Source organism: Serpula lacrymans (genome assembly GCF_000218685.1).
Source record: "Serpula lacrymans var. lacrymans S7.9 unplaced genomic scaffold SERLAscaffold_3, whole genome shotgun sequence".
NCBI classification, from domain to species: Eukaryota; Fungi; Basidiomycota; class Agaricomycetes; order Boletales; family Serpulaceae; genus Serpula; species Serpula lacrymans.
In genome coordinates, this window is record NW_006763292.1 from 489,329 (window position 1) to 516,460 (window position 27,132).

The 27,132-nt window shown below is 42.1% G+C and overlaps 9 protein-coding genes across 9 annotated transcripts; 7 read left to right on the plus strand and 2 right to left on the minus strand.

Annotated features, from left to right (window-relative positions):
* Positions 1 to 6,600: 6,600 nt before the first annotated feature.
* On the plus strand, positions 6,601 to 7,230 carry SERLADRAFT_434101 (uncharacterized protein; the record flags this gene model as incomplete). The annotated part of the gene is made up of 2 exons (XM_007314365.1): positions 6,601 to 6,975; positions 7,054 to 7,230. The coding sequence occupies 2 exons, from the start codon at positions 6,601 to 6,603 to the stop codon at positions 7,228 to 7,230; spliced, it is 552 nt and encodes a 183-aa protein (XP_007314427.1).
* A 274-nt stretch (positions 7,231 to 7,504) lies between these two features.
* On the plus strand, positions 7,505 to 8,005 carry SERLADRAFT_434102 (uncharacterized protein; the record flags this gene model as incomplete). The annotated part of the gene is made up of 2 exons (XM_007314366.1): positions 7,505 to 7,746; positions 7,846 to 8,005. 2 exons carry the CDS (start codon positions 7,505 to 7,507, stop codon positions 8,003 to 8,005), a joined length of 402 nt encoding a protein of 133 aa, XP_007314428.1.
* A 314-nt stretch (positions 8,006 to 8,319) lies between these two features.
* Positions 8,320 to 9,169, plus strand: SERLADRAFT_405861 (uncharacterized protein; the record flags this gene model as incomplete). The annotated part of the gene is made up of 3 exons (XM_007314367.1): positions 8,320 to 8,470; positions 8,601 to 8,700; positions 8,758 to 9,169. 3 exons carry the CDS (start codon positions 8,320 to 8,322, stop codon positions 9,167 to 9,169), a joined length of 663 nt encoding a protein of 220 aa, XP_007314429.1.
* Positions 9,170 to 10,481: 1,312 nt separating this feature from the next.
* SERLADRAFT_434104 (uncharacterized protein) lies at positions 10,482 to 12,342 on the plus strand (the record flags this gene model as incomplete). The annotated part of the gene is made up of 8 exons (XM_007314368.1): positions 10,482 to 10,894; positions 11,354 to 11,542; positions 11,622 to 11,713; positions 11,780 to 11,808; positions 11,870 to 11,959; positions 12,012 to 12,032; positions 12,079 to 12,167; positions 12,228 to 12,342. 8 exons carry the CDS (start codon positions 10,482 to 10,484, stop codon positions 12,340 to 12,342), a joined length of 1,038 nt encoding a protein of 345 aa, XP_007314430.1.
* Positions 12,343 to 17,851: 5,509 nt separating this feature from the next.
* SERLADRAFT_366069 (uncharacterized protein) lies at positions 17,852 to 18,230 on the plus strand (the record flags this gene model as incomplete). Its single annotated transcript, XM_007314369.1, has 2 exons — positions 17,852 to 18,071; positions 18,094 to 18,230. 2 exons carry the CDS (start codon positions 17,852 to 17,854, stop codon positions 18,228 to 18,230), a joined length of 357 nt encoding a protein of 118 aa, XP_007314431.1.
* Positions 18,231 to 18,474: 244 nt separating this feature from the next.
* Positions 18,475 to 18,902, plus strand: SERLADRAFT_379872 (uncharacterized protein; the record flags this gene model as incomplete). Its single annotated transcript, XM_007314370.1, has 3 exons — positions 18,475 to 18,511; positions 18,578 to 18,628; positions 18,769 to 18,902. Coding segments are annotated over 3 exons (222 nt in total), but the record flags the coding sequence as incomplete, so codon positions are not given.
* A 747-nt stretch (positions 18,903 to 19,649) lies between these two features.
* SERLADRAFT_434105 (uncharacterized protein) lies at positions 19,650 to 20,404 on the minus strand (the record flags this gene model as incomplete). Its single annotated transcript, XM_007314371.1, has 2 exons — positions 19,650 to 20,270; positions 20,327 to 20,404. 2 exons carry the CDS (start codon positions 20,402 to 20,404, stop codon positions 19,650 to 19,652), a joined length of 699 nt encoding a protein of 232 aa, XP_007314433.1.
* Positions 20,405 to 20,774: 370 nt separating this feature from the next.
* On the plus strand, positions 20,775 to 21,073 carry SERLADRAFT_379873 (uncharacterized protein; the record flags this gene model as incomplete). Its single annotated transcript, XM_007314372.1, has 2 exons — positions 20,775 to 20,937; positions 20,991 to 21,073. 2 exons carry the CDS (start codon positions 20,775 to 20,777, stop codon positions 21,071 to 21,073), a joined length of 246 nt encoding a protein of 81 aa, XP_007314434.1.
* Positions 21,074 to 24,038: 2,965 nt separating this feature from the next.
* On the minus strand, positions 24,039 to 27,091 carry SERLADRAFT_405863 (uncharacterized protein; the record flags this gene model as incomplete). Its single annotated transcript, XM_007314373.1, has 3 exons — positions 24,039 to 24,813; positions 24,867 to 25,145; positions 25,206 to 27,091. 3 exons carry the CDS (start codon positions 27,089 to 27,091, stop codon positions 24,039 to 24,041), a joined length of 2,940 nt encoding a protein of 979 aa, XP_007314435.1.
* Between the last annotated feature and the right edge of the window lie 41 nt (positions 27,092 to 27,132).

A 27,132-nucleotide genomic window follows, 5' to 3' on the forward strand; every position in this document is an offset into this window, starting at 1 on the left:
ATTTCTATTCCAAGGATGTATTTTGCTTCTCCAAGGTCCCGCATTTTGAATATGGATTCAAGTTTGGCTTTTGTGATATTCATGAATTTTTGGGATGAAGCTCCCAGGAGGAGGTCATCTACATGGACAACAATAAAGCATATTTGTTTATTGTCCTGAAATACATAAAAACATGTTTCTGCATTTAGTCTTGCCAAACCGAGCTCCTGGTGTTACGATAGACAACTTTCAGACTTACATCCTTTCTTTCTCCATTTCAACTTTCTTAGTTTTCACACACTTGTACCATGCGGCACTTTCCTTGTGTTCAAACTCCACTTTCTTGTGCTGCGCTGCTTTTCTTTATTTCTTAGCTACAACTCTCTCATGCAGTGGAACTGGTCACACAGGCTGCACCCTATGACATTATCAGCCACTGCCTTTATCAACTGTATAGTATATGAGTACAAACACCCTGTATTACTATATAAAACCCCAATAGGTCCAGGAGACTCCTCAGCGAGTCCTCCTGTTGTAACAACCAAGAGTTTGTATACTCTGGTGCACAACTTAGACAAAATACAGTGATGTGAGTGGGAGTAAATACCCTTATGATAGGACCAACTTAGTTATGGGTAAACAACAGGAGGATTTGCTGAGGAGCCTCCTTGATCTATTAGGGTTTATATAAATCTACAGGCTATTTGTACATGTGTACTATACAGTTGATAAAGGCAGTGGCTGATGATGTCATAGGGCATAGCCTATGTGATCAGCTCCACTTGTGTGAGAGACTTGTAGCTAAGAATAAAGGAAAGCAGTGCAGCGCAAGAAAGTGGAGTTTGAACAAAATGGAAAGTGCCACATGGCACAGTGTGTGAAAACTACAAAAGAAGGTTTAAACTGGAGAATGAAATTAAAAGGTCCAAAAATTGTATTGTAATATTTGTTGTATACCCACAACTAACTTAGTCCTATCTTCCTCTTTGCTTGTTGCTGTGTGTGCCAGAGTATTCAAACTTTGGTTGTAACACCTGGAGCTTGCAATCAAAGATTTTGTTCCACGTACAACCAGCTTGTTTTAATCCATAGATGTATCTCTTCAACCTCCAGCAGTATCCAGGTTGGATAGGAACACCCCCTAGAGGAAGCATGTACAATTCTTCTTCAAGTTCTCCATTGAGATAAGCTGTGGATACATCCATTTGATCAAGTTCTAGGTTATAATTGGCTGCCAGGGCTAGAATATTTTGGATCAACTCTAAGTTTGCAACCAGAGCAAAAACCTCCTGGTAATCAATCCCCTTCCTTTGAGTAAAACCCTGTGCAATAATGTGGAGTTTGTATCTCTCAATGTTTCTGTTTTGATCACACTTGATCCGGAACACAGGTTTTAATGTGATATGTTTTACTTCATTCAGAAGTGGGACAGTTACATATACTGCATTAGTATTGAAACTTAGGATTTCCTCCTCTCAGACAGACTTCCATAATTTTCTATCTGGACATGATAAGGCCTCCTTTAGTGTCCTTGGAAGGTCTGTATTAGATGAATCAGTACTTGTTATTCCAGCAAAGACTGTCTCCTATGTATCAGATGTTTCTTCAGGAACCTCAGGAGTGTTAAGTTTCTCCATGGAGTTGTGCTGCTCTGTTCTGCTCTGTTCCTCATCTAGAGTCCTTTGATAATCTTGGTTTTTGTCTGCAGGACGAGTCTGGTGACTGCTTCTGCATACTCCTAGGACTTGAGCAGGTATGATTGCTGTTTGAGGAATTTATGCAGGAACTCCAGGAAGGAGATGCACTTGTGTGTGAGCTGCCCCACTCACTCCTAAAGGTGTTGGATATCTCCCCGGAGGTATTGGATAACTCCTCAGAGGTGTTGTATGTGTTCCAGAAGCTGATCCAATGGACAGGCTGGCTAGCTGTATTCGGACTTCCACCACCATCAGGAAAAATGGGGGTAGCTATATAGAGCTCTATAGCACTATAAGTACTCATAAAGCTGTTATAGTGGTCAAACCTGTTATAGAACCTCTGCCATCTATAGAGCCTCATATAGCTCTATAATGCTCTTATAGATGTTGGAAATTGTTGTGTGGCTGATAAAAAAAAATTAACACAGACAAGATTTGAACTCTCAACCTGCTGGTCAGCTTTTGGGTGACTAAGCAACCTATCACCACACATCACATTTATCCACTACACCATGAGAGCTTATAAAATATATCATACAGGTGTTATATATTGACCTTTCATGGACTTAGATTATTTTTTTACTCATTGTCACTACTTATATTTGGATAAATCATTATTCTTATTTTATAAATATCGAAGATACAAACTACTATCTCACTAATACAGGCTATATAATTAATTAATACTGTATGATTTATTAGCCCTTTTAAGCACCTTGAACTATATTATAACTATGACCTTTACAATTATAGGAGCTATGTAGGCTGCTATAGGCTATAAGAGCACTTATAGTACCTTGCCTATAATAATATACTTGACTCCAAACACTTTTTGATAAAATTGGATAATGACCAGACCAGGGATTGAACCTGGAACCTTCTGGATACATGCCAGCTGCTCTACCAATTGAGCTATATGGCCAAGGTTATACAATATAGGATCTTAAACATGACATGCAACCACGGACGTCTTACACAGAATAGCTGCTGCATACTGGGCTGGCTTACAAATCAGAGGTATTATCCTATGGAGTATTGGTATGTCAGAGTATATTCTAACACTTTTGGCCTCTTTCTATTACTGAACAAGTTTATAAGATTAATCCAGAGTTTGAGCAAATTATAGATACTTCTCCCTTTGGTTAAGATTTTGCCTACTACTATGCTATAAGAGCTATAAGAGCTATGATTGCACTGATAGTACTATAGTTTCTATGAATGCATTTATATATATAGGTGGTGGCTATATAGCGCTATATAGCAAAAGGGTTTTTCCTGATGACATCAGCTAGCTGTCTGTTGAGGAGCTGTCCTCCCACTGACTGTGACTCTACTTTTGGTTTCTGTTCTGAAGATGGCCAGTGTTTGGATCTTGGTTGTAGAGACTATTGTGGAGAGTGTCTTAGCTGATCAGGTGCTCCCACTGCTCTCGGAACATCTTCATGGAGGTATTTCCCCACTGCTCTTGGAATGGCTCTATGCTGATATGGTTCCATTGCTTGTAGAACATTTTTTCAGATGGATTTGACACCAATCTGTGATGCCCCTCCTACCCATTATATTATGCTCATGTCCTGGGCATTTACCATAAAAATGTTGTATGTACTGGTCAAGGTGTAACAACCAAGAGTTAGTTACTCTGGTGCACAACTCAGACAAGCTATAAAGGTAGTGATGAGGGAGTGGCTACCCCTTAGGTAGGACCAAGTTAGTTGTGGGTATACAATAGGAGGACTCACTGAGGAGTCTCCTGGATCTATTGAGGTATATATACTAATATAGAGTGTTTGTACTTATGTACTGTACAGTTGATAAAATCAGTGGCTGATGATGTCAGAGGGCGCAGCCCGTGTGACCAGCTCCACTGCATGAGAGACTTGTAGCTAAAATAAGAATAAAGGCAGTGTAGCGCGAGAAGGTGGAGTTTGAACAAAATGGAAAGTGCCGCATGGCACAGTGTGTGAAAACTACAGTATAAAGTTAAAGAGGAGAATGAAAATTAAAGGTCCAAAAATTGTGTATTGTAACACAAGGAGTCACAACTTATCACATGTGTAAGATGGATTTTTTATTTGTGAGGTGGTACAAGTTGTGCGGTCCTTTGGACAGAGAAACAGACTCAGGCTGGTACAAACTTAACATGCTACATTTTGTTCCCATGGCTGAAGATGATGCTTATGGGTTCGTCAACCCAGCTGATGTTCTGCAGAGCTGCCACCTAGCACCAGCATTTTACGAAAGAAAATTACATCCCAATGGCATTGGGATGTCCAATTTTGCTCAGGATGCACAAGATTGGAAAAATCACTACGTCAATTGGTTAGCCCCAGCTACATTTAACGCTAAAGAAACCTACCAATATTTTTCCTACAGGTTTGTAGATTGAGACATGATCATGTGTTATCATTGTTGCTTGGGGATTGGCCACACATATGCCTGCGGTGAAGCATCTGAAGGCATTGACAGACTTGGGGTCTTTGTCACAAATGACTTCATGGAGTACCTACCCAGCAGCAATGCTGCCCAGACTTCTGAGACAGTCAATTACCAGTCAGGTCAGCTTGATAAAGATAATGGAGAGGACAGTGATGTATCTATTGAAGAGGATGTCAACTCACAACTCACATTCCAAAACAGTGAAGGCAAAGGCTTCAGCTACAATCAAGACTCAGATGAGGACTCAGACACTGACAAATTGTCCCCAATTTCCTGATGAGATATGGCTAAACAAGGTTTGCATGATCAACAGACATTTTTGGCTACTTGCATAGTCACATAACTAGGCCTACCCCAAATGCACCAGACATGATAGAGCATTGTTGCGCAAGCAAACCTTACCACTTTTTGCCTCAGATTTAAACTTTGCTCGCAGGCACTAGGATATCTCGCATGACGAAACCAGATGAACCCGGTCTCTGCTAAAGCAGCCATTACTCTCCATGGAGTCACCATTGTTCTCCTAGGAGCATAATTGCACTCCCAGGAGTCATTATACCTTAGTGGATAGCACCTCCAACTATAAGTAGTAGGGGGTTTAGTATAGGAATACCTCAGTCATTTCTATAGCCTCTCAGGCAGTGGCTGAGTTTTACTTAGATTTATTAGGTTATGAGCCCAGGTGGCGCAAAAGCTACACAGGAAATAATTCTCATTTGAAATGGCAACCTAAGAACCATGACCACAGCACACAATACCTCTGCATGTCCAGTGAAAACTGGACATGGACACAACAATTTCCAGATATAGAAACTCTGGATCATGTAACAACCAAGAGTTATTTACTCTGGCGCACACTGGAACACACTATAAAGAAGATGATGGGGAGCGGTTACCCCTTAGGCTGCAGTGAGTTAGTTGTGCTAGACAACAGGAGGACTCGCTGAGTCCTTCCCCATGTATTGGTCTTGTATATATACTAAAATACATGAGGTACTGTACAGTTGTAAATAAAGTTCAAAGTCTGATGTCTAGCATGTGACCAGTCACATGATGAGTCTAGACACTGGTCAGGTGATGTGTCACATGACTGGTCATGTGACTATGAAAAGTCAAAAATGTAAAGTAAAGTAAATGGTCACATGACTGGTCATGTGACTTGGAAAATAAAAGTAGAAGTACAAAAGTGAAGCGTAAGTAGGTGCTGGTATGTTAATTGTAACAGATCGTCTCCAAGCTTTGTGGGGAAAAGGTTCTCCGAGTTGTTACTGGAGAGGAGCTCAAGCCCTCACGAGGAAAGCCCACCGCCTTGGAGGACCCTGAGATCACCTAGATACTTAAGGATGAAAAGGCACATGGAATCATCTAGGACCACATCTCTGATGCCCTCCTAATGAGGACTGGAGACCTCACCAGCTCCAAGTAGTTAACAGACGTCCAGCATTGCCTTGGCCTTCTATTCATTCCAGCAACTCACTGTAACAACCAAGAGTTAGTTACTCTGGCGCACACAAGAACACACTATAAGGGTAGTGAACGGGGAGTGGTTACCCCTTGAGCTGCAAAGAGTTTGTTGGTTAACAACAGCAGGACTCGCTGAGGAGTCTCCTGAATCTATTGGGGTTTATATACTACTACAGGGTTGTTTGTACATGTGTACTATACAGTTGATAGAGACAGTGGCTGATGTTGTCATGGGGCCTAGCCCGCAGGGCCAGCTTCACTGTGTGAGAGAGTTGTGTCTAAAATAAGAAGAAAGGCAACGCGGCACAAGAAAGAGGGAAAGGGAAAGTGCCGCGTGGCACCATGTGTGAAAGCTAAAGTACAAGGTTAAAGCGTAGAATGAAAATAAAGGAAAGGTCTGAAAATTGTGTTCTCGTAACACTCAAAAAATTGTCCTAGGATAGAACATCACCTATCCAGGACCACATTGCGAGAAGTTGGACTATTGATTCACACCTCTCCAGAATGAAACTAGGAGTTGATACTAAACTCACGGCCTTTTCTCTTCTCCAATCTCTTCCATGCACTCCTGAATGGCACATGTTCTAGTCATTGGTAATCAACACGATTGAAGAAGATAAACTTACCTTTGATGCAGTTGAGATCCGGATCACTGCAGAAGTGGCATGACAGTCAGGAAAGGCTCCTGGAGGTTCCAAATCAGCACTCAAGTCCATGGAAAAGTGGTGTGACTTCCACAAAGTCAAATTGCACAACACCTTGGAGTGTTAAACACTTTAGTCAGCTGGGAAAGGTCAAAAGAAGAAAGGAAAGGATAAACACAAGGATAAAGGAAAAGAGAAGGAACAGGCAAATACGGTGGAGCAATAATCTGGATCTGACTCTGAGGAGGAACAGAATCATATTACATTGGAACATGTATATATTTCCAAGCCCCTTGCTAAGCGTATTCAAGCTTACTTTGTGTTGGAACCCAATAAGACAAAAACAACAATCATCATTGACCCTAGAAGTAACATCTCATATGGTCCCTCACCGCTCCTGGTTTGAGCCAGGAACATACCATGTTCTGAACCCTCCAAGGACAATCAGTTTTGGGGATGAATCCTCTGTTAATACAATTGGAATTGAAACAGTGATCCTGCAAATAACTATTGGCAAAAAAAACTATAATATTGCACTGTCAAATATTTTACTTGTGCCAAACTTCACTTTAGCACTTATCTCCCTCCACAAATTGTCTAAAACAGGATTATCAACACTTTTTCCAGCAGGGTCCAATGCTTGTGAAGTTTGTAAAAAGAAGGAACTCATCCTCACTGCCCTACATAAGCACGGACTTTATCACACCCAAGCAAAACCCAAAATAAACCTGGAGTCAGCTTTTACAGCAGTGGATGTAAATCTATTAGAGAGGAGAATGGGACACATTGGAATGGATTGTTTATAACAAATAGTTACAAAAGGACAACTCCAGGACATAGACACCCTTACCGGAACCCCGGATTTCTGTGAACCTTGTGTTTTAGGAAAGATGAAAAAATTACCCTTCAAGTCCACTGGAGGAAACTGTGCCAAGCGCCCCATACAAATTGTGCACACAGATGTTGGAGGACCAATTAAAACAACCTCCAGGGAGGGTTTCCGATACTAGATTATCATTGTAGACGATTTCTCCAAATTTCCATGGATATATTTTCTAATACACAAAAGTGAAGTGATACAAGCAATGGAAAGAAGACATCCAAATATTTTTCTGAACTCATTTGGGAGAGGATAACTTCACTCCACTTTACACAGAATTCCTCCAGAGTGATGGAGGAGGAGAATAAACTGGTGATGCATCCAAAAATCAACTCCAAGGAGATGGTATCCTCCAAGAAACCACAGCTGCAGATACCCCGCAACAAAATGGCATTGCAGGACGCATGAATCAGACATTGGCTACTACATTAGCAACCACTATGCTCCATGATTTAATGCTCCCAAAGTCATTTGGGGTGAATGCCATGCAAACGGCTGCATGTATCACAGCACACAGCCCAGCATCAGGACTCCATGGAAAGACCCTATATAAAATACTGTTTAAAAGGAGTATTGATCCAACTTTATTCCGCCCTTTTATATGTCAAGCATATGCCTTGATTTTAAAAGACAAACAGCAAGAAAAGTTCTACTCCAAGGGGCGCAAAGCCATAATGATTGGCTATACACATGGAAAGCAAGCCTACAAACTCCTAGACACTGAAAACTAAACTGTGTTTTCTAGTTGGCATGTCATATTTAATGAATCCGGAAAGGTACAAAAGGACGACACTGCTCCCTGGAACACAGACCCCAGCACAAATCAGTGGGAGGAACTTATTCCAGAGAATGTTCACCTTCCGGACCAAAACACAATGGAGGATGATCCTGACCCTCAGATCTAAGATCTATGTTGTGTAATTGATGCAAAAGATGTTGTGACTATACATTCTGTCATTTTTTAATATGACTTGAATAGAAGGTTGCTGATTTGGTGGGGGATCATTAAGGTGATGCTTGGAAACATTATAAGTGCATCTTCTTTCTCAGATCTTGCAGTGTACGTATGACGGTGATGAGTATATCTACACAGACAACAATCAGAATAATGTACGTATTCTCGACAATCAAATTTATTGAGGCAAGGTCTTGCACATCAACTATACTATATATGACATGTGTCAAGAGCATGATTCAGTGAATCCAAGAACTCGATGCGATGTCATGGTTTTTTCCAGGGAAAAGAAGCGGGGTGGACACTCTTATTGGTACACCCGTGTTCTTGGAGTGTTTCATACCCAGGTTCTCCACGTGTCCTTGGGTTCCAAGGACAATCGTCCACAACGCATGGAGTTTCTATGGGTCTGCTGGTTAGGCCTGGACTTGGAGCATCCAAGGTAGCTTTTTTACCTAAAGTAGGATTTGTCCCACAGAAGGGAATAGGAGCCTTTGCTTTCCTTAATCCATCGCTCGTTGTTTGAGCCTGTCACTTAATCCCAGCCTTTGCCGATGGTCATTCCACGCACTTACTTCGAAAGGGCCCTTCAGCAGGACGATTCGCCGGGGAGAGCAATGATTGGGCTGCATTCTATGTAAATATGTGAGTTTTGATTCACATTTTATATTGGCGCTGCTCTGTCACACATCTTCATTGCAGTTTTGTCAATCGGGATATGTTCGTGAGATACACGCACCAGGGAGTTGGTCATCAAAACCTCCAGGTTGGAAATGTCAATATGAGAGATAATAACGCATTGGCAGTGGACAAAGGACCTAAGGATCTTGACTTGGATTTGTCCCCAAACCAAGGCCAGGCCATTGATCAAGACCAACATCTAGCAGAGGATGGACAAGTTGAGGACCAAGATTACAATCAGATAGATCAGACTCAGTACAAAGAAGTTATTGAGGACAATGACAGTGACATAACGGGACATTCACACTCAGACAATAAAGAAGAGTTTGAATTTGAAGTTGAAGTTGGAAATCCTGATTGTGAACTCCACGAGGAAGGGGAATGTACCTGTGATTCAGTTGTAGAAGAGGACAGCTACTATGCTTTGTTATAGACATACATAACAGTGTATACATTCTCATAAAGGTGCATATACCTTCCGCTCACGTAGATGATCTTATTTATCAACTCACTATTCTTGCAATCTCAGTATATTCATTCTGGTTGGATAGCTACATTCTGTTCTTACAATCAAACTTTGATACAGCGTTTTCTACAGCCAGGGTGCACGGTGTCACAGCTACTTTATCCAGGTACGAGAAGATTGTGAGTGCACGTGTATAATCTGTGTCATGCTGAAATAGTTTTAATTTCTGTGTATGTGTGCACACACAGCCTCTGACATCCTCTGTTGTGTGTCCAGAGCCAGTGGATGATTTAGTATGTGGCGGTACAGTCATGTCAAGGGCTTCTGGCAATCAGCTGCATTTCTGACATCGCCATCCCAATTGTGGCGGTACAGGTAAAGTGAAGCTACGGTTCGTGTTCCGACTCTGTTCTGTTCTTGACCAAAACTGATATATCTGACTCTTTTCCAGATTCACTCAATTCAAAGCCTTTCCTCAGTGGAATCATGTCTTCACGAGTTCGAAAGAACAAACAGCGCCCTGGCCATCTCATAGCTCTGCACTCGTCCAGACTTGTTCTCTTACCTCGGTCTTTTTGTAATGATATCTCCCATGTCTATCAGGTGCTTAGTGTGGGTCGGAAACTTATTCCCCACAAGTATTACCTGCAAGCATTTTATAGAGCCTTTTCTAGGCTTGTCATGGGGCACCGCAGTCGCAGGTTAAGAACACAAGAGGCTTGGTTTTTAAAGAAGAGAGTACAGCAGAAGAGGTTGAAGTGGGATATAATCTTCGATTTGAAACAGGCCAGGCACCGTGTTCTCAAGCTTCATAAAGAGCTCCTTGAGTGTACTTCTCATATGGCAGAGTATTGAAGGAGTTGTGTTGGTACTTTGTTGACAAGGTATGCAAATATCTTTCTTATCATTCCTTTTATTGATGCTATAACAGTGAGTAACAGCAGAGAATGTTGCATACTTGTCCTCTGTGTTCCATGTCTTTGTTGACCAACGGGTAATACTTATACATTGTATACTACCATATCCGAAATGTAATATTTGTGTCACTCGCTGTGAATAGAACATGATGTGATATGAAACTTCGAATCTCAGAAGGACACGACAAAAGGGGAACTCAATGCTCAGTACTGATCAGATGGGAGCGGATAACTCACATGTTTGCTTCAGACTATACAGTAAGGGAAGGTGACTGAATTCCACTGTTATCAATAGGTTACACAGCTCGAAAACGCAGTATAAATACAGAGTAACCCGTTTTTGTCCAGCATCAGTAATCAACATGCCACTCCAGCCTGCTGAATTCTCCAGTCGTTCTGGCCCTTTGACTCGGGAGTTAACCCAGGCTACATTAGGGACTACTACACCTCCATCAACTCAACTCAGACCGCCGCGCTTCCGGCGAGATCCGACTAGTACACCTCCAGCGACTCAACCCAGACCACCTGGCCTCCAGCGAGACCCAACTAGTACGCCTCCCTCAACTCAAGCCAGCCTGAGACCACCGCGCTTCCGAGGTCATGACGATAGTGGGTCAACGTACCGAGACCATGAAGGCAACTTGGACAGACAATCTCCTGTGGATCAAATTGACAATCAAGATATCGAGGCCTCTCAAGTGGCTGAAGCAAAAAGGCGCATAGCAACACTAGAGGATGAGCTTGAAAAGCTCCGTAGTGGTTTGAAGCGCAAAATGTGTGTATCATTGATAAAGGATCAGCTATTACTGCAGAACACTGACCCGGCACCAGCTTATCAATAGTGAATCTGATGGTGATTGCTATATTAACCCAGGACGAGCAATTTGACGTCTTGTGTCTCTTTTTGAGTCCATCAACAATATTGTTGGTGAGCAGGACAGGAGGGCCATGTTAGATGATGATGAGTCATCCATTGAGCATTCCACCTAGTAAGTTGTTATCTTTACACTATTGTGTTTTGAGTTGTAAGTGCTGAATATTTTGACCATATACTCTAGTGAAAACCATCTGTATAGAGCTTATCAAGAGCTACTGATATATGTTCCTACGCTCAAGATAAAGCTATCAGATCCCAAGTTCACCACCAAGGACCAAAATGTACTCTTTCAGAAGGTTCTCTTCATCCCAATAGTGCTATGGGTCACTGATCTTATCAGCAAATATATTAACTTAGGAAAGGGGCTGACGGTGCCCAAGGTGATGACGCGGGGAACTTAAAACCAATTATTGTGTCCTGGATTGCAGAAATATTCTCTGTCACCGATCTGACTCTGGATGCTAGCAATAAGAGTAGCCGCGGCTTTGCAAACAATCATACTGGCCGCCTCCTGTGCCCCATAGAATATGACTGGAGTGGCTCAAAGTAAGCATGAAATATTTACTGTATTCTGAGTCCACCACATCTGATTGGACATACATTGCATAGTTAAAGCTGGTATAAGCGATCGTGACCCAGACTTCTTAGTGACGGCGCTCATGATGCCTACCTTCTTGTACAAGAACTATAATATGAATGCTGACAACATGAAAGAAGGTTTATTCAAAAGCACGTTCTTGCCTTCCTTCTCATGATGCTACCGTCTTACTCATTCTCCTGTAGGCATTCAAGTTTATCTTTACCTCCCCTTCGTCAGTGAGGGGCATGGTAGAGAATGACTCCTATGTTTTTGTGCCTACTAGGAACCACAAGGGATCGGACACTCGCACACGTAATCATGTAGCTGCTCTCTTGGGCATGCAATCGGTTAAACCGAGGGCCATCGCTTATGTGGCAGTACAGGTCAGTCAGTAGGTATAATAACTTGTATTGATGGCTAATAATCTTGGTATAGTTACATTTTGCATTATTGAATGTGGGATCTTGGCGTCCAATCGATGGGGATTTTGACTAACAAAGAGTTCTACAGGTTTATTGTTGATTTTCCTGAGATGCCCCCAGGTCCTGCCAGCAAGAATCGTGTTAACATGTTATTATTATGGTGGAATCAGTAAGTGCTCTACTTACCTCAGGCTGTGAACACTGCTAATCAACTCCTTTACTTCTGTAGAAAAGTTTTTGGCCTTCATAATGCTAGCAACTACAGCCCCCAGGATTACGCAAGGATGTTGATGTCAAAGCTTAAGGCACAAAGAGTCGCTCGAGAAAGTATATCGTCAATCTAACCGGGTTTTCCATTCTATCCATACTTTATAAGAGATACTCATGTATATTACAACTTTCAAACTAATCAATATCGTGATTTAATATTTCCCATTCAGAACTAAGTGACAACAACACGAATAAGTAGTTCTGATATTCACAATGGATATGTAAAATTCTGAGAAATTAACATTTAGATGAACATTGCGCATCACCTCAGCATCTGATGGCAGATTTAGAGCAGGAGCAAACTTGCAATGAGCTGATATTCATATTGTCATATTGATAGATATTACACTGATGAGGCTATACCATAGCCACTTTGCAGATTCTCTACATAATGTTATTGCTATACAGGAAGTATTGATGATAGTTAGCCCAGTTATAGAATGAACATATATTTTTAATGGGATCAGCCAACAATCCTATCTCGACAAGACTTTCAAAAGGCCCCATAAGATTCTTGGTGGTTGGCATTTAATTGCAAACAAGAAAACAAAAAGAAGACTATGCACGAATGCTACTAACAGGAGCTTGTGTGTAGATCAATAAAATCAATATCCACTTTTGGAAATATCTTCAGCCTGGCAAACCTATAGCAGGCCTTGACATAATTTTGTGATGGTGACAAAAAGCCTTCTTATACAAACTACAAGCACTCTGGGGACAGTTTGATCAAATAACGAGAAAAAATCAAGAGACTGGTAATATTAGCTCAACAATATCATTATAGACAGCGCTACACACAAACCTGTATATAATGCGACAAATGACAATATTGACCAGACTTTGCACAATTCACTCAAATAAACAAAAACAATTCAAAGATTGGTAATATTGATTCATGAAACCATTAGAGACAATGCTACTTGCAAACCTGTATGTAATGCGACAGATTATAATGTCGACCAGATTTTCCCAAAGTTACAATTCATTTCCCCTTGGTAAACCCTTAGAAGGCTATATCATGATTTCCATAATTATTTTAGTGATTTTATATATTGCCCGCATTATAAAGCTCAGATATACCTTGACAAAAATGTTCCGTTTTTAGTGATGTGGTTAGCAAGCGCAAAATCAAGATTTTGTTGGATTTTTGATTGCGTATAACCCGTTCTATAGACAAAGTGGAGTACAGTTTTCTAACAAGAACTTGGACGAGTTATATGCAGGTGACAAGGACAGTGAACTCCCTGCTGCGCTATCATTAAGTTTTGTTCCCCCTGCTGCATCAGAGAACAATGCTACTTCTGACTACACCGATCAAAATAACCTTGACTCAGGGCCGTTGGGCAAGCAACATGATTTTATTCTCGAGGCTGTGGGCTATACTTTAGGGGACCATTCCCTTACAAGTTATTGTCAGATAAAAGCAATGGCGCTAGCTTCCTGCATTGATGGTAAAAGGTTTTTGCAAGTTTGAAGTGCCAATAGCCTCATTAATGATGATGATCCTTCCATGTTGTCTTTGCTATTTCCTCACTTAGATCCGTGGGGAATTGGATCATTCAACCACCCAGATTGCACTGTAGAGCAGTGCATTTTGTTCCAGAGGCAAGTGCACAACCTTCTTATGCAGCATAATATAAACTTGATCCAAATTTTGCTTATGTGTGTTTCAATATCTTGCAAAAAAAAGAAGTTAATCAGCAGATCTGTTTTCGGGTGTCATCTGATGTATGTTATACAATAGGTGCAGAAATTGCTGAATATGCTCCCGGTTTGACAGACCTGTGTCGCCAATGGCAGAACAATCCAGCTGCAAAACCTTTAAACAACTATCAGACAAAGGCTTTATGCCTCCTTAACAAATTGAAACTCATTGTTGGGGGCCTCAATGGGTCGACTAGCTACAAACTATGCCAGCAGAATGAGATTTGTGCGCTCATTAAGAGATTTGGTACTCCTGCATTATTTTTTACCCTGAATCTGTCTGATATCAATCATCCTTTGGTAGGAGTTCTTGGAGGCTTAATGCCTAAGCAATGGCAACAAATGTCTTTGTACAATTGCAGCCTGTTGTGGCTAAAAATCCAGCCGCTGCTGCTCAGTTTTTCCATATCATGATGTCCACTTTCTTCAAAGTTATCATGAAACATGGCTCTAACTCACCTGGTTTATTTGGGCACAGTGAAGCATACTACGGCACGGTGGAAGTACAAGGAAGGGGTACCTTGCACTGTCATATGTTATTGTGGTTGCGTGGCAATCCAAATCCTCAGGTGTTGCGAGACCAAATGCGTGAAGACTGCATTTAAAGTACAATTGTTTCAATAGTTGGAAAGTATTATCAAGTGTGAGCTTCCTGGCATGACAGACATTCTTGTTGAGCAAGAAAGTGTTGCCATTCAAAAACCTCCACTGGCACCTGAGTCTATAGATCCACGTGTTCAAGATGCTCCTAATGTTGTAGTCAATGATTCATTGTTTGAGAAAGAGTTCCAGGAGTTTGTAAGAGAGTTAGCTGTGTACTGCAATTGGCACGAGCATACAGAGACTTGTTGGAAATATTTAAAACCTGGTGAACCGCGTGACAATTCTCACTGTTGGATGAGAATTAATGGTAACACTCAATTTTTCACAGATCTGGATCCAGAGATGGAGTCCATCTTATTGCACAGGTTACATCCACACATTAATAACTTCAATGATCTTGTGTTGTTTTTGATGCATTATAATATGGATATCAAATATATAGGCTTGGGGCAAGCTGCAAAAGCTCTTGTATATTATGTAACTGACTACTTTACAAAGAGCTTGTTGCCTGTCAATGTTGGTTTTGATGCTTTGCGCTATGCTGTGAAAGAAATGGCATGAAATTCTCAAATAGTGATTCAAGCTCAGCTGAGTGACATCAAAGTCTGTTCACAAAGATTGTTAATGCTATAATGGCACACCAGGAAATGTCTCACCAGCAAGTTATGAGCTATCTTATGGGAGGTGGTGACTACTACAGCAGCCATAGCTTTAAGTTGTTACGTTGGGCTGATTTTGACCGCTATGTACTTTGTGAACTTGAATGGACTACCAATCCAAGGGGTGCGGGCCATGTGGAGCAAGTTGTTGATGATCCCGATGAATCTGACATTGATGTTGAAAGTTGTGATGGGGATGAAAGTACTGATATGGGAGATGAGGTTCTTGTCATGTTTGATGGAGAGCGATTTAGTTCTAACACAGACATTGTAGACTACTGTCATAGGAGTGATGTGCTTCGATAACCTGTCTCTTTGAGAATTCACTGAAAGTGCTCAGAAAATTTCATTGAGGACAGGGGAAGCCAGGTTGGCCAAGCTCACCTCATATCAGGGTGGAGACAATAGTATGGAAACACGCATCCGAGGAACAAGGCACATCCTAGAGGTCAATTCCAATTGGCACTTCCTCAAAAGGATTCTCATCTTATTTGTATGCATGAGGAAAGTTTTGTTCCTGTGTTATTGGGTTCCTCCTTGCCTCGACCAGACCAAAGCAAAGCCAATTGCCTGTTATGTTGCCGTGCTATGCTCATTTTGTTCAAGCCTTGGTGTTTGGTATTGGACTTGAAGGAAGCTCACCACTTATGGTGTGATGCTTTTGAAGCCTATAATTTTCCACCGCATCTTCGTGTTATAATGAGTAATATGAATGTGGAAAATGAATGCAAATATGCATGGGACTTATCTGAATCACAATGTGTAGGACAGAATTTATCTCACAGTAACGAAAATACAATACCCCAAGAAGTTGTTGATGACATTGAGGTCCTACAAGTGGTGTCTCTTTGATCGCCTTTTGAAGCTATTGCAGCATTGGAGAGTGTTCCATCTACAACAAAGAAGGATGAAAATGTTAGAAGTGTATCATCAGGAAAACATGATTTTGCTATAGTTGGATATGGATAGGTAATTATGCAAATATAGCAATTGTGGCAAAAAAGTGCATCTAAAGTGATCTATATCAGTTTATAGTGAATCATATTGGAATAAATTTAGCAGCTGTGGCATGTATAGTAATTAGTTCCACCTAAAGCATATCAGAGTGGATTAAAGCATTTAGTGACACTATACCAAATTTGATTATTTATTACCTAGAGTCATAATTAATGAGGATGCTAGTTATATCAATCAACACTACAAAATTTATCTAGTGTAAAATTTTGTTGGCTATCTTGTATGTACATGCTAAGTTAGCCAGCGTAAATTTATCCTTGAAGCCAAAATTTGAAGCGTTTTTTGAGACATATGTGAGCAGAGTGGCTGGCTCAATGCGTGGGAAAGTGTTTAATCGGAGCTTGAATGTCCCAAAAAGCGGTCAAACCTCTCTATAGTGTTTTGTCAACTGTGGGAAAGCGCTACTGCACTGCAGCACAGTTGCATCTCCCTCCCTGTCACCACATTGTGTGACACAATGGTGGCAACACCTCATCACTGTGTCACACAGTGCCAACAATGCTGCACAAATTTTTAAGTCTCGCTATTCTACCAAGGTATCATTCTAGCCTGGCTACTAGTAGAGAGTAGCCAGACTGCAAAATTTTTGTCTCACCAGACTCAATTGCAAGTACCAGATGGAGATGGCTGCCACCCCAACACCAATGCCCTAGAAACAGTTTGTAAGCCCCAGTATGTTGTGTTATTGTTTGTTTATTCTGAATTACTATTCTGCTGAAGGCCATTTTTTGCTAATGACGACTTCTCCATCACCACCTCCTTCAACCTTCAACCCAACCTAGACAGCCCCAGCAATGTCAATGCCAAAATAAAAAGGTCTTTCTTATTTATTCTACACTGATACATTATTATTTACAATTCCTAGGCTACTTCTGGAAAACCTAATATAAAAAAGGTGATGATATGGCATCATTCTTCTAGCTCTAGTAAGTGTTCATTTGTTCATTTATTTACAAAATAAACTAACAATCAAAATTGTCTACCAGCTTGAATATGTTTTACTAGGTGCTGTCAATAATGCTATAATAGAATTCTCAGAGACGGCATTTTCTGCCAGGTACATCACCTTAATCACCATAAATCTCTACTTATTATACTTTTACAAGATGGGATCATGATATGAAATGCTCTCCTACATACTTGGCAGCATATTTGATAATTTGATGAACATGTTTGGTAAGAGCTTACTACATATTTATATTGTAACATTTTTTTAACTTCAAGTATTTTTATAGGAATAGTTGTAGGCATAATTGTACAACATTGGGGCAATCTGACGTTGTTTTATAGATGTTACTGCTGCAGCATTTTTGGAATCAATATAATTTCCTTTAATATTGTTTTTTTTGGATATAGTTGAGTATGGATCGATATAATTGCATTTAGAGTGAATTAGAGTGAATTAGAGTGAATTATAGTCAAAAAGTGCAAGGTCATTTTTGTTTTAACAACTGTGCTATAAACCAATTTTTATGATATAGCAATACTCTAAACAGATATTTATTAATATTTATGCATTTACTATAGGGGACTGTGCAAGAATTGCACTTATAGATATAACAGATATTTATTGCATTTATATCCAAGTCATGTTTTCCTGATGATTGACTGCATTAGAACAATAACACTCTATATTGCTGGCATTGGAGGATCTGGTAAAAGCCATGTCATTAATGCAATTGTTGAATTTTTTAACAGGTGTAATTGCAGCAATGAATTGTTATTGAGTGCCCCAACAGGCTGCGCTGCTGTCCTCATTGATGGTTACACCATACACTCATTGACATTTCTACCAAAATCTCAGCACAAGCTTAATCAAAGTGAACTGGAAAATGTGTGGAGGGATGTTAATTACCTTGTCATTGACAAAATCTCTATGGTATCTGTGTCTCTCCTCAGCGTCATCTTTCACAGGCTCTGTTCTGCAAAGGCCTATAATCCTGCTTGTGTTGCAAAACCATTCAGAGGCATCAATGTAATCTCCACAGGGGATTTTGGTCAACTCAAGCCAGTGAGAGAGAGAGCCTCGTTTGGGCATTCCTTAGTGGGCCGCCTCCTTCCCAATACCGCACAAACCGAATATGGTCAATCTTCCTTACACAGAGCTTTCTTATGGCGTCAAATCAACAAAGTTGTTGAGCTCGAGAAAAATTGACGTGCTCTTGACAATCTCTCCTTCTGCAGCGCATTTGACTTGGCCACGCATGGAACGGTACAACAATCATGACAGATTCCCAATCAGGTGTTGGTACAAATTACAGTGAGTCAGACTTTGACATCTTAAATAAACAATGCTTGCAATATTTGAGTGTTCACCATCCTCAAGGTCTCGGGAACTTCAAAGACGCTCCCATAATTGTTTGCAAAAAAGTGCTCCGTGATGCCATTAACTACAAAAAGGTACGGTCTTTTTCTCGTAGCACTAATCAGGACTTCTTTGTATACCATGTAAAAGATGTCATGAAAAAAAGCCCCTCAGCAAAGATGTATGATAATTTGTATGGGATCATATCGGAGCAAGCATCACTCACAACAGCTTGGGAAAGATTCCCCTTGTCCTAGGCATGCGTGTTATGGTCACTGAAAATGTGGCCACTTCTTGCAACATTGTAAATGGCGCTGAAGGAATTTTTCAAGACATCAAATTCTCTGTAGACAAGCAAAATTGAAGGTGCTAACCTCTAATCCCCTTCACTTCCTATAGACGTTGTTCCCATTCTGTTTTCTCCAACGTGTTTCACTTATAATCCTTATAGTCCCAAAATCACAGCAGAAGAGCACACTTCCCACACATCACCAAAACCCTGCAATATTGTGTGAACTCAACTGCCTTTGTTACCAGCTTACACTTACACCAACTACAAGGTACAAGGGCGTTCATTAAAGAGGGTTATCTTGGATCTGGCAGGCTGCAAGTCTCTACAGAGTGTCTATGTTATGTTATCTCATGCAACCTCTTGAGCTGGTGTTACCATCTTGAGGTCTTTCAAAAGTGTACGTGTCAACCAACATATCGGACAAGACATTGGACAAGAGTTTAGAGAAGAATTCAATTGTTTGCAGGCGTTGGATGAGGAAACTAAGACTCTTTATTTAGCACAGCATGCATCATGGTGAAAGCTACAAAGCTTTTATGGATAAGATGTGCCTCTTCCCACTGTCGTAGCAAAAGGTTGTAAGGTCTGATATTCACCCGTGCAGCTGTAGCCCCCCAAGTACCACACCATCCCGTGGCCATAGCAGTGTGGCTCATCTTTTCCTTCCCTAACGTCCACCGCAACGTCTCCTTCCTCACAAATTTTCCAGAACAAGCAGCTACGGTCATTAACAGTACAAATCATATGAGGACATATGGTGTCCTTCTAACACAGGTGTGCTTCTTCCGTCCCCCCATTCTCCTATGCTCGTGGATTCATTTGAACGTTATAGCCTCGCTCAATGTATTTCAGGTATCCCTGAACAGATGTAGAATGCAGAGTAGTATATTGAAAGAGGGTGTAATGGTTGGCATTAATCAGTGAGCGCCTCTCTTCTGTCAAGACGGGGTATGCGCTGAAGAATCCATCCCCAGAGATGAAGTTTATCACCGCGGTGGAGTGGAAGCAAAAAACAGGCAAGAGGTTCACAAATGTCGAAGATACCACAAGATCAATCTTCATCCCACCACGTGCGAGACTGATGACATCTTCAATGTCAATGTTGGCAACATAATCCTCCTTGTTCTTTGCCTCTTCCTGCACTACATCATATCCTTCACTGTTCTTAAAACACCACAGCATCCTATCTCTTGAAAAACTCGGCACATACACATCCATGTCCCATGGCTCCCATCCACTCCAACCTTCAAAAAACGTCATGGCCACAGAACCAGAGATGACACTCTTCACTTTTTGTAACATGGCAAGGAACAGGCGGGGCAACTGCACAAAGTGTGTTAAAGCACCATCAATCATGCCCTCAGATGACTCTGGACAACAGCATGATTCGTATGGGATGTGCCTCCATACAGCATAGCAGTCCTGACATTGCAGTGTGAGAGAACTCATTCAACAAGCTCTGTGGCGCATTTCCAAACCAGCAAACTGTTACGGTTGCCAAAGTACAATGGAGGGGGAGGATTCATGGCGATGAGTGATTGTAAGGGTGAAGGCATGTCCTATTTTCCAACTGTTCTCTTTTGCTCCTCCTATCAATTCCTTTGCGTTGTTAACAACAGCTCCACCACCTTTTGATATTCAAGGGCTCTCTGACGCTCCCCAATTCACCACATATATGTCAAATTGGCCCTCCCTCCATTTTTCGCCCAATTTTCCACACCATATCTTTCATCCAAGGTTGGTGCATATAATTACTCTTAAAGATGGATGGCTTGACAATGGAGCTTTTCAGATGGCAATAACAATGTACTTGTTTTACATTGGCCTCACCAACTGACCACCAGCCTCCTCAAATCACTCCAAATTGATTTCACAGACAACAATGTGGTACCAACAACCTACCACGAACTCTGTGTGAATGGGCTTATGTTGCCAATGACCCCACATCAACTGACCATACTCACCGTCACCTTCTCTTATACAAAGAGCCGCCGAGCCCTGTGGTTGATAACACCTTGCACCCTGTCACAATCCGTGTTCAAGGGATTATCAAAAAATGCCAGCTTGGACCACTTGCCACCTGGAATGGGTATGCGTTTGTGTTTGGTTATGTTCATGCTCACACTTATTGACATGCTACAGGAGTCTTCAGTCTGCACCATCAGCTGCACAAACTCTCACTCTGCCGCCTAGGTCATTCAAACAACAGTGGCAATCAACATTAGATACCATACACAATGTTTGTCAACTGATATACATCAGCCTTGGTGAACATAACTACAAGGAACCGTCCACTGCTGCTATACAATCCTTGTAAATGCAAAGATGGGTCTTCTCAAAGGTATCTCACACACCTTTCCCTTCACCTCTCTTTTGCTCAATGCTATTCCAGGTGACCTCTGCAAACAAAGAAGAATCCTTCATTCTATGGCAATGTGACGAGCCAACAGAGAGAGCTAAGTCTGTTTTTAACAAGTAGTGAGTATTTAAAAATCACCCCTTGGCCACGTAGACGTGTCGGGCAAATCATACCCCATGTCACACACTCTTTGCCGCAGGGGAGACTTTGTTGATGTTGAAGTCTCTATTGACATTAGCGTCTTTTGTGGCAACTGCACCAAACAGTCGGTTTGTGCTCATCTCAAACTAGAACATATCCTTCAAGTGACATCAATCTCTCAATTGTAATCTGTACATCTTCTCTATCCACCTCTATCTGTGTCCTGTGCCCCACCACTTGAACTACAGCTTGGAGTCGTTGGTGAAAAATATTCAATCAAGAGTTCCAATTCTTCCAAGGACTCTGCCAGGTCATCAGTAGTCAAGGCTCATTTGACATTTGATACACTTCAGGAATTAGATAGCTGCCATCTTTTTGGCTCATTACCGTTACTTAGGTTACTCTTGTTCAAACATAACCCTCAATAAAACCTCTTCATATTCAATAGACACATTATGTCACAATGTCCAATTCCCCTTTTTTCAGTGGCAACAATGCCCTCACTTCATTAATGCTCCACCTGCAGTTCAATTGCCAAAAAACATATGATAGTTCCATGACAAATGGTGAAATTTTGTAGCTAAGTTCTTTTCCGGTGATCTTTACATCCTAACAAACACATGATTTTACAATGACAAATAGTCAATTTCTTCTGGGGTGCCTGCCCGTCAACCATAGTGACTGGCCTCTGTTACTATGAGAATCACAACTTGCACCCCTTCCTGCCTTATTCTGATCCAACAGCAATTTGAAAAATCTTCGAACACGGTACCTCTACAAGAAAGTTTGCCATGCCGACAAATGGCCAACTCTATCCCATATATTTCTCCTCTTGCAATAGCTCCCCCCCACTTCCACCAACATGCCAGCCACCAAGCAAAGTGCTGCTGCAACTACACCCCCACCTCCACCTGTATCCCCAAAGAAAGCCAGGACATTGTGGGACACTTCAGACCCACTCACTGACATCTCTACAGAAACTGAGCCTTCAGATCTTTCCCGAACGCTGTCATCACCTGGTGTGGATTCCCTCCAAGGCAATGCAATGTGGGCATACTCTGACATCTAACTTACTTTGTACCTTTAACCTTTTGAACAGTGTCCTGGGACAGAACACACATGAATATTGCGAAGAAAGTACGACTTTGGGAGAAGAAAACAATCAGCAAGTTGTTTGAATTCTTTAATCCTACAGAGTTTTACTATGCATACATAGGGACATATCCTCACATGACAAAGTCATGAAGTCAGGAGTCATACTTATGGAGGGCTGCTTCAAGTCCCTCAAAGACACCCTTATTGAGCATGTCATTTTGCACTGTTTGATACATTCCCTGTTTAACCACAACATCAGATATGTAACAACCAAGAGTTATTTACTCTGGCGCACACTGGAACACACTATAAAGAAGATGATGGGGAGCGGTTACCCCTTAGGCTGCAGTGAGTTAGTTGTGCTAGACAACAGGAGGACTCGCTGAGTCCTTCCCCATGTATTGGTCTTGTATATATACTAAAATACATGAGGTACTGTACAGTTATAAATAAAGTTCAAAGTCTGATGTCTAGCATGTGACCGGTCACATGATGAATTTAGTCACTGGTCAGGTGATACACATGACTATAAAAAGTTGAAAATGTAAAGTAAAGTAAATGGTCACATGACTGGTCATGTGACTTGGAAAATAAAAGTAGAAGTACAAAAGTGAAGCATAAGTAGGTGCTGGTATGTTAATTGTAACAAGATGTATCAAAGTCTTCGCAAATTATAGGAAGCACTCCAACTTGACTTGTAGTTTTGACACTATGCTTCTCAAATACACTTGAAGTGAAAAACACAAGAAAGATTGGTCTTACTATCTGTGCGACCCCTCAACAAATACTCCATTCACTTTTTGGATTGTTGGGTGCCTCAGCAAGATATGGTTGTTCGAATGGGGCCCAGATGGTGCCCCTCATCCATAAATTTATCTGGCTGTGAACCCCTTTAGTGCATGTCGTCGCCAATTCAATCTTAGCGCTTGAAAGACTGAAAAAAGGGTGGAAGGGCCTCATCTTTGTGCTGAAAAATGGACTGGCTGGGGGCAAGTGGTTGACGGAAGGCACCTTTACAAGTAATGAGCTCGCCCACACCATATGGTGGTATCTTCGGGGTGGAAATGTTCCTTCTGACATAACTGAGTATCACGATTGGTTGTCACTACTGCAAAGCCTGTAATAAAAGCCTCCTGGCCCATCAAAAATGACTGAGAACAGACGACTGAATATAGATCAAGTGCGCCATCATCATCGGTGCCAGGGGTGCCCGGAGGGCAATGCTATTCATATCAAGCAAGAAGAGATAGCAGATAGCAATTTTCTGGTTTGTCACCAAGTGTAACACTTTTCATCACATGATCACATGATGGCATCAAAGGCCTATCTTATCTTATCAGTACTCAGTGGTGTGACAAGCTCTTTTCAAAACGAACTATGTCGCCGAACACGTCAGCTCGTTCCGAAACGGGCCACGGGTTTCGGAAGGGCACCGTTTTGAAACGAAACGAGACTTTTTTGGCGGGCAACGTTTCGAAACGGTGGCTGCCGAACCGGGCCTAAACTACATTGCCGACTTCGTGCCACAATTTGTCCTGTGTCTACTCTAACAATACAAATATTTGATCGCGCGCATACATAATAAGCACTGTCTTTCATGCTTCAGGCATCCTAGCGAATGCATGGGGACTAGACGATGCTCTACTTATTGAGTGAGCAGCCAGAGGCACTCCCCTGATCTTTCCCAACCAGCTCCTCTTAGACGGCTTTGCTGCATCCGCTATTGGTCCTGAAGCAGCTCGAGGGCTGTTTGTAACGTCTGAAATGAAGTGGGGTCCGGTCATTGCAGTCGTGATAGTGGTCGTTATTCTCCGAACAGGTGAACTACTGGTGGTCAACCGTGAAGCTGAATTCCGTACTGGAGTAAAGCCAGATTGGTTCATATGTAACGCTCTTCTCAATCGGGGTACGTTGGCGTTGGAGTGATTTGGTCTGGTTTCCTTCTCGGGGTAATGACCCTCTGGAGGAACGTCATTCCGTTCATCATCATCTGGAGCTGGCCTCTTCTTGCTCATTGACGGTCCTGATTGCATCAGATCGGTGTATTTCTCTGGAGTCCTTGTTTGAAAGACAGCTAGTTGAGCCACCCTTCTCTCTGCGAATGCAGTGGGGTGGTCCAAATCCGTTGGTGCAGAAATGGTGCCTGCAGCAGATTTGAAGGATGCGGGAGCGATAGCCTGCTGCACGGGAAGAGAAGAGGCGCAAGGAACACTGTGCAATTGAGGATCGCTTGTCAAAATATCTTTAGGGTCACTCGCATAGTTTTCTACCATAGAAGTTTTACTTGCGGCGAGTTTGCTTTGTAGGTTTTGTATCTTCCGTGTCTTGGATTCCACTTTGGCGGTTAATTTTTTATTCACCTTCAGTGTTCTAAATGACGAGTAAGCCTGTGTCATTTTGATAGCGGCAAACAATAGACTAACTCGAGGATGCGATCGTCATACTCTTCAATTTCTATGCACTTGTTTCGTAGTATCTCATCCATCTCGCGGTTCTTCTCACGTAATTCATGGACAACCTCTTCAAGATTAGGTATGAACTTCAGAGCAGCAAGTTCACGATGAAGGGTTGAGAGGACTGGTTCATGCTGGGCGGCTTGAAGAGCAAGATTAATCTCGGCTGCCTTTGATGTTTTTTCAGACTGGTCCAACTCTAGGTGTATTCTATCAAGGGCTTCCTCCAGACTAGAGTTTAATTCATAACTGGAGGTAACATAAATGTATCAGTCGCTTCAATTTACAAAACAACAAAACATTACACACCTCTCTTTAATTTGTCCCTCCAGGTATCTGGTCAAAGAAAGTGACTTCTGAATCTCGGCCTTTAAGCAAGTGTTTTCGGTCAGGAGACAGTGCTTCTCCGCTTGAAGTACATAAAGTTCTGATTTAGCGCGATCCAGTTGTTTACGAGTGTCAATGATATGAGCTTGCATTTCGGTCTCATGTGCTTCTCTGTCTCGCATCCGAATATTGCTTTCCTCTCGCAGCTTTTTTTGTGTTTGTTGCAACTCGTAAAGCATCTCATCGACACGTCCGTTGGCCTGCTTTATCTCCTGTGAAAGTTTTAGCTTAGTCGTAGTAACGATATGCTCGTGATCTTCATCCTTGCTCAATACCTCGCCGTTGGCATGTGCTAGCTTGCGACTATAATCGTCTTCGACTTCGGCTAGCCTTTGCACAGTTCCACGATGAAGGCAATCTAGTCGAACGTATGACTGCTGAGCCGTCTCTAGGACTGCACTTGCGGAACAGAGTTCCTCTTTTAAGTGATTCAATTGCTGGCCTTGGTCTGTCTGAATTTTGGCATGCTTTACTTCAAGCTCCTGCAATGACAAAACTGCCTCTTCTCGTGTTTGCTGGCAACGAAGTTCCGCATCATCGTGTAGAGATTTGATGTTGTCGAGCTCTCCTTTTAAATGTTTGAGTTCTGCCTGCAGCTCGTCAGGATCATCTGCATGCAAGCGGCTCAGCATTTCCATTGCATACTCAAGTTGGCATTCTGAAGGTGAAATGCCACACTCGATAAGGGGCTTGACGTCGGCGTGTATCTGACGTCTAAAGGCACTCAAGCCGGTATGTGTGGCCGCCAAAGCAATGGTCATTTGGAACAACTCCGCGTCCCGTGCTTTGAGGGAGTTTACCAGGGAATGCCGTAATAACACGCCCTCTTCCAGATCCGCCTCGATGACTTTGTAGCGCTGGTGCCACTCGTCAGATATAGTCACAGTAGCCTTCTCTAGCTCATCCACCCTACGCTCCGACTGCAGGATAGCTTGAATGTGTTGGGTAGCAGAACGTTGAAGAATCCTGATGGTAATCCTCGACTGTGTAACAGTTGCTGCGAATGCTGAAATCGTTGCTACCAGAGCTCCTTGTCCTTCCTCCTCAACTACCCTCAATCGTTCTTCCATCCTTTCCAGGTCAAGTTCGGCGGTTTCCAGTTTCTTGAGCGTCTCGTCCCTTGCCTCTCTCGCCTCTGCGCAATCTCCAACCATCGCGTCTTTCTGTGCTCCCAGAGTCTCCAGCTCTGAAGCCATCTCTGCAACCCGTTCATCCTGTAACCTTAAATTTGTCTCCAGCCGGCGAATGTCATGTTGATGGATACCGATTTGTTCCGTTCGGCGAAGTACACGCATCTCGAGATCTGCAATCTGATTTCGTGTGACGTCACTGGAAGGCATGGGTAAGAGATGTTGCGCCTGCAGGTCACCGTATCGACGTTGTGCATTCACAAGCTCTTCCTTCGCAAGAATTAATTCCGATTGAAGATCAGTAACCTGAGCACAGAGAGATTTCCGTTGAGAATCGGTATCTTGGTAGGACTTTGTGATATCAGACAGCTGACATCCCATTTGATCCAAAGTATCTTTCGTGCCCTTGAGTTCACTTGTGAGAGCTTTTTCCCTAAACGTTAAGCCTGAAACACTACCATCCCGGCTCGATTTCCACTGCATCAACTCTTTCGTGAGATTCTCCAATTCCATGTGTAAGCCTTGCACTCGGGAGTTACTCTCTTCCAACAGGCGCGCTTGATCTTCCGCAAATTTACAAACGTCCTGCAGGTGCTCGTCTGCGACTAGGAGATTAGAAGTAACTTCTGACAAGCGCCCTTCGGTGGAGTCAGCATGCTGCTGCAAGTGATTATACATGATAGCGAAAACGGTTGCTGCTGTAGTCAGATGTGTGATCT